This window comes from Mus caroli, chromosome 4, assembly GCF_900094665.2.
Source record: "Mus caroli chromosome 4, CAROLI_EIJ_v1.1, whole genome shotgun sequence".
In the NCBI taxonomy this organism is placed as follows: Eukaryota; Metazoa; Chordata; class Mammalia; order Rodentia; family Muridae; genus Mus; species Mus caroli.
The window spans coordinates 143,942,627-143,949,203 of record NC_034573.1 but is presented as its reverse complement, the minus strand read 5'-3'; the positions used below and the strand labels follow the sequence as shown (position 1 = coordinate 143,949,203).

The window sequence follows — 6,577 nt, the reverse complement described above, 5'->3', positions numbered from 1 at the left end:
AAAAAAAAAAAAAGGTGTGTCTGTATCCCAGCCAGGTCACACAGACCTAGAAGGAAGTGGAAGTCTTTGGAAGCCATCCCTTGCTAGTGCAGCCATGTTGCTGAATTAAAACTTCTCTATGCACAGCCACAAGAAATTATTTTTACATCTTGATTTTTGAGAAGTTCACCTGACCTTTGAAAGCAAAATGTATAACTTTGTCTTTTGATATAAGCAATGCAGATAGATATAATACGTAAAAGAGCAGCATAAAGAGCAGAGGCGTGGCTGGGTGTAGTGCCACACCCCTGTGATTCTTGTACTCAAGGATGCTGAGGCCGGAGAATCTCACATGGCAGCTCATAACCACCTAGTGCTTTGGGTCCAGGGGATCGGATGCTCTCTTCTGACCTCCACTGGTATCAACATGATGTATGTATGTGGTGCACAAACATATACACAGGCAAAATACTCATACTCATTTTTAAAGATGCGCTGAGTCAGGTTTGGCCCAGCTACAGATGATCTGAAAGCGCTCAGACTGACCCCTGGTCATTCCTCTAGTCTAGCTATCTGCCCTTCAAACTGCTAAGCTATGTCTGCCAAACTAGAAGTTTAGAGTAGAAAATTACTCACAGCCAAGCTTTCTTGAAGTCTGGTAAGTTTTACAGTGAACAGGATGGAGAACACAGCTTTGGGTGAGGAAAGACAAATGTGTGTAGCAGAGGTGGAAGTCGGGTCTTTGTCATGGTGCTTTCTAGGCTGTTGACTGTGCCAAGATGAGGCTAACTATCTCCTTCCCTGCCACCGGCTGTCAGAAAGTCATCGACGTGGGCAGTGAACACAGCTTCATATGGTGTGTGAAAAGCAGAAGTAACTGCTGGTTCTCTGGGTGACAAGTGGAAGGGTGATGGGGTCCAGTCAGTGGTGGAAATGCAAGCAAGGTTTTCCCATGAAGCAAGAGGCAAAGGGCATTCTTCTTACAGACCGGGGAGAACTGGAGAGAGCTAGCACAAGTCTGTTTGTGGATGGTAACTTGGGAAAGAGACAGAGACAGAGAGAGGAGAGAGAGAGCGAAAGAGAGAGAGAGAGAGAGAGAGAGAGAGAGAGAGAGAGAGAGAGATTGATTGATTCCTGGACTGGCAGTTGCTACTCTGGCTCCACGTTCAATGGCTGGAACCTAAAAATGCTAGCAAAATCCAAAAGCTTTTTAATTTCTCTGAAGAAGATGATATCCACCCATATGCTGTCAGAAGCCCCTAAACACAGAGGATGAGAAGCCCAGGACCAAAGTGCCCAAGATTCAGCGTCCACGTGTCCTGCAACACAAATGTATCACCCTGAAGAGACAGCACACTTTAAAAAAAAATGAGGCTGCAGAACACTCTAAACAATCGAACAAATTAAGGAAGGGGATTGTCAGGAGATGCAGACTGTCCTTGCTGAGAGCTTCTAAGGCTGAGCCCAGTGATGTTTTAGCAAATATTTATTCTCAAACCGGGGTTTCTATCCTGCTTTTGATCATTCAGTGCCCAGATAAAAGACACACAATTTTTATATTTATAATAAGATTTTCATGTATTAGAGTTATTGCACCTCTTTCCTATCAATAACCCAGAGTTATAACTTGCTATGTCCCATCAAAGGCTGCTCTTAACTCCAATTGGCCAGCCCTCCGGGCCATGTTTTCATGACTCACCTACCCCGTGGTGAATTCTCTCTCCATCTCCTCACTTTTCTCATGGTCCCACCTCCAATCCCAAGCCTGGGAATCAAAAACCCACCTATATCTCTTCTGCTAAGCTATAAGCTGAAGGCATCTTTATTTACCAATCAAGAGTAACTTGGGGGGTGGGGGGGCTCAGGGTTACATAGTGTCACTTGTGTCTATGTGCGGATTCTCTCATCCCTGGGGGCAGCCAGGCATGGTGGGGGGAGCTAGTATTTAGCATTACAATACATAGCAAAAGACCAAACCTCACTCAGCACAGAGAAAAGAAGTCTTTAATAGGAACAAACAAATAATCATACCTTGAAAGGAAATGGACGACCCGTACAACTGAACCCCCTCCAGGACTTGAGAAGGATCATGTCAGTCTAGGCTGACTCTCGTCTTTGCAGAATAAAACAAGCAGCGTAGACTTCCCTCCTCAGCGTCTCCAGAGCTCTCACTGTGAAGTGCAGATCATCTTTCCTCACCGTCCAGTCGAAGCATTTGATACCCTGGAGTGAGACCTCCTGTCCATGTGTCCAGTGGACAAACACCAATAAAAGAAAAGAAAATGACTACTCCTGCACCCTTGACAACTGCAAGAGGGGCACTGCCGGCCCTGGGGTCAGACCGCCTCTCTTACTCTTGTGACTCTCTGAGATTTGGTGGGAATAGTGTTTGCGTCTACTTCCAGATCCTTTCCCTAAATTGCAGCAAATGGAGACTATGACGCTGCCCTGTTTCTATGGAGACATCTGTGATGCCACACACTGCTCCCTGGAGCCTTGGAAGCCTGTCTTTTCTTGCTTGGACTGCTCTGAAGAGTCAAGCTAAGACTGTCTTCCCTTCCGTAAGCGGAGCCGCGCACAGGTTATTCGGCGACTTTGGTTCTGACTCCTCTATGAAGCAGGAGAACTTGCCTCAGGAATGCTGCTCCACATCCCCCAAGATCAGCAAGGGCCTGATGGTGCTTCAGAGCATAGCCAGCCGGGGCTGGGACACACAGGACTCAGAGAAGAAACCACAAAGTACCCAGCAAAGCTTCAAAAAGTCAAGCCAGGCGGCCGCCGGATGCTTCTATGGCAAAGAGGTACGGGGTTGGGTGGAGTGCTTCTAACCTGGCTATGGCCACTCTTCTCCTTGCTAAAGGGTCATGGGAGCTGTCAGCCAGCAGAGCTTGGTGAAGGGGGACTGAAGACTGCAGCCTCTGGTAGGGCAGAGCCCTGGCTGTCCTTGCCCAGTGCCCTGAAGGACCCTTCGGGGAGGTTAGCTGTATGGAGTAGCTGGCTTCCTCCTCTGCAGACCTTAGTATGGACAGCCAAGCCTAAAGGAGGAAGTCAACCCAAGCAAGGAGACTGAATCTGTCCTGAAGGTCAGAGAGAAAAGGGTGAGAAGAGGCAAGAGTCACCTGAGCCCACCGTTCACCGGGGGAGCCAGGGATGGTGAAGTCGGCGGACTCCGTGACTTCCCAGTTGGGTGCTGAGGACCCATCTAAGGGTTGTCTCTAATATGTGTGTGCTTCCCAGCTGGCCAGGAAAGGAGCAGACCATTGCCACAAGCTACAGCACAGACAGGGGCCCTGCAGCCATACTGAAGGCACACCCAAGCATTTGCTATTATTTCTTTTCCTGCCAGGACAAGATCAAGAAACTCACCAAACACAACAGCTTTTTGTCTGAAATGGAAGATATGAGAAAAGCCTTCCTCATGCGGCCTGGGTGTCCCCAGTTCAGTACCAGGACAACATCCGTGTCTCACGTGGGTAAGACCTCCCCTGCCCTGTACCACCAAGCATGGCTGGAGAAACTTGCTGCCTCCTGAAACTCTTCAGCCTGTAAGGAGCTGTAGGAGGTCACGGTTGTGAGATCTCAGAACCGTGGGAGCACAGACTTTGGGAGGCCTGTGCTGAGACTGGGGGATAACCAACCTGAAGGAGAGGTCAGTTTTATCCCATTCATGATTATACCTGTTTTGTTGTTAGGAGCTCAGTCAGAGTCAAGGCCACACCCTAACCTCTTGGCTTCCTGGCCTGCTTTTGCTCCGTGTCCCAATAGCAGCTTGAAGACTTGCCCGTGAAGCTCAGTAGTAGCCAGGCACTGGTCCCCAGCAATGGGAATTGTGTGATTGTTGGGGGGTAAGTCCAGGCTGCAGGGTGTATATCTACATCCTGTCACTGGGCACCACGTTTGGTCTGCTCAGAGGGAACATTGTGACCAGATGGGTAAGAAGACAGAGCCCGTGTTTTGATGGAGTCCATGATTCAGGCTCACACCTCCATAGGAGGACTGACTTGTTTAAAGATCATCACATGATCAGCCTGGGCCCTAGAGATCCTAGGGCAGGGAGAATTTCTTGTCACTTCTTGGTGCCTTGCCCATTCCAGGTTCTGCCACTATGGTTGATCTCCCAAGGACCTGCTCTGGAGTTTGGAAGTCGACTGAAGACCATCCCCTAGACAGGCTGGGCTCTGCCAACAGTGTGGATGGTAAGAGGATCCTAGAGGTCTCTGCCTGTATCTTCTGGGGCTCTGGGCAATAAAGCCACTCCCAGGTACATCTGCTGTGCCCTTATAGAACTCTTCCCAAGACTGCCTATCCCTCAAATGCTCTGAGACACAGGCCACCTAGATCCAGGCCTGCAGGACTCCACTCTTTCTAGGGGAGACACTAGCACTGCTCCTTGTCTTTGGCTGAACTGCAGTGAAGGCTGCATTCTCTACCTCCCATGTACCACTAGCTTCCAGGCCCCAAGGCACTGCCTCCTTGAATAGAGAAATAGGCTTTCATTAGCCAGAAGGTGAGATGAACATGGTAATTTCAGGCAATGACCTGCAGTGAGCCACTCTTTCCAAGCTTAAGAAGGTGAAGAATCCCAAAGTCTAAAGCAGAACTGTGGGGTTCAAGAGGGCTGGGTCATGGTGTAAGCAAGGGCAGGAGCGGATGGTTTCCTTTCCTGATTGCCAGACTCTTGGGTATGTGCTAGGTGGGGGTAGGTAGGTAGCCGTGGGATCTGAGTATATGCTAGGTGGGGGTGGGATCTGAGTATATGCTAGGTGGGGATGGGATCTGAGTATATGTCAGGTGGGGGTGGAATTTTAATTTGACAGTGGGGGACAGATAGCTCATTGGACAGATCCTGGCTTCTGATGGAGGGTTGGGAGGGGTGGATACTACCGTGGAAGATTCCACAGGGAAGAATCCAACCCTCTCTGGCCTCTTCTTCCTCCACAGGGAGGCTCTTTCCATTCAGCAAGAGTGCTTGTGAGCTCAACTACCCACGGAAGAGGAGTGAGCCCTCAGACCTGAGTCCCACCGGCAGCCCCACTGTGGTCAAGAAGTCCCAGAGAACCAGAATGCCCTGGTATATCTCAGTCATCCATGAGAAGGTAGGGTCCCTGGCTGTCCCCTTGTCCTGCTCACCCATGGGTGTCTAGATAGCTGTGGTTTAAAACGACTCCCAGACACACTACATCTCCTTCTAGGAATCCAGAGATCGTCAGCCACCCTCTCCCCGCCCCCACTGTGCGTGCTCAGGGACATGCACTGTTTCTCCTTCCTTGTCCCAGGGTACTTTAACCTGGCACGGGACTTTTAAACATGTGTAGCCATCAACCATTCTGTACACCTTCAGCCCAGAAGTCTCTGTGAACATGAGTCCTAACAATGTGAGTGACAGAAGCCCAGGGGTTTGTGCACAAGCCAGCACAGGCTGGTGGAATCTCTCCTGAGGGATGAGCCCATAGTTCACTTGTCTGAGACTCCAGTGGTTGAAGTTTGACTTCTGGGCCTCTCTAGCCTTGTTTTTAAAATAAACAGATGCACAGAACTAGAAGCACTTAATCTAGGCTTTGGAAGATTCTAGGTTATTACTAATCCATCTGTCCTATCATTTTGCATTCCGGAGCTCAAACTCTGAGTCTTGTGCGTGTGCTTACAACCCCAATGTCTTCTATCACTCTCTTGTTTTGAGGCCCACATGCTCAGGCTGGCTTTGAACTTACTTTATAGCACAGGCAGACCTTGAATTCTCCATCCTCCTGTCTCAGCCTCTCGAGTGAGTTGAGATTCCACGACATCTCCACAGACAAATTTTAATAAAGCACAGGCTCCATTTCTTTACAAGATGGGTGTTCCCCCTTGTCTTCTTCTGTGGCTCCTGCAGGGGCAGCTTCCTCACTCCTGGCATCCCCGAGTCCAGTCATGTCTCTCTCTGGTCAGCTGCTTTCTCTGTGGTAGGCCTTCTCTTAACTCCAGGTTGTGTCGATTTTCTCAAATGTATTGCTTACTGTATCTGTATCACAGATTCGTGTGTTCGTGCACATGTGCAGGTGTGTGTGTGTATGTGTGTGTGTAAAGGACTTGGGTGTTGCTCTGAGGGTGCTGTCTGCCTTAGTTTTCGAGACAGGGTCTCTCACTGAGTACACTAGGCTGGCCCTAAAGATCTGCCCATGTCTGTCATCCAGGTGCTAGGATATAAGTGTGCTCCCTGCCCCACACCCTGGCTTTTTCTTTAATGTTGAGTTAACTTTAAATTATTGGCTTTAATAAAATGAGACAGGTTTTCACTTTTATTCTTTTTAATGAATTATTTTCGTGCATACAAGTGTTTTGCTTGCATGTGTGTCTGCTTTCTGTGTACAGTGCCAGATGCCCTGGAACTGATTTTACAGATGGTGATGAGCCATTGTGTGTGGGGTGGGGCTGGGAATAAAACCCTAGTCCTCTGGGAAAACGCTCAGTGTTCTTAACCACCAAGACATCTCCCCAACCCCAACCCCAACCCCTACTGTAGGTGGGTTCCAGAAACCAAACTCAAGTATTTTGCTGGCTGAGCATCTCCTCAGTTCCTATCTGTCCTTCTTCCCCTTCCTCCTTCCTTCCTTCCTTC

At 49.1% G+C, this 6,577-nt stretch overlaps 1 protein-coding gene across 1 annotated transcript in view; it reads left to right on the top strand.

Annotated features, from left to right (window-relative positions):
- Nucleotides 1-2,510: 2,510 nt before the first annotated feature.
- Nucleotides 2,511-6,577, top strand: part of Ccdc27 (coiled-coil domain containing 27) — a 15,578-nt gene continuing 11,511 nt past the window's right edge. Inside the window, exons 1-4 of the mRNA XM_021160590.2 lie at nucleotides 2,511-2,780; nucleotides 3,326-3,452; nucleotides 4,074-4,175; nucleotides 4,921-5,075. Of these exons, the coding sequence (XP_021016249.1) occupies nucleotides 2,592-2,780; nucleotides 3,326-3,452; nucleotides 4,074-4,175; nucleotides 4,921-5,075 (573 nt within the window). The 5' untranslated portion in view covers nucleotides 2,511-2,591. The remainder of the gene's footprint in view (nucleotides 2,781-3,325; nucleotides 3,453-4,073; nucleotides 4,176-4,920; nucleotides 5,076-6,577) is intronic.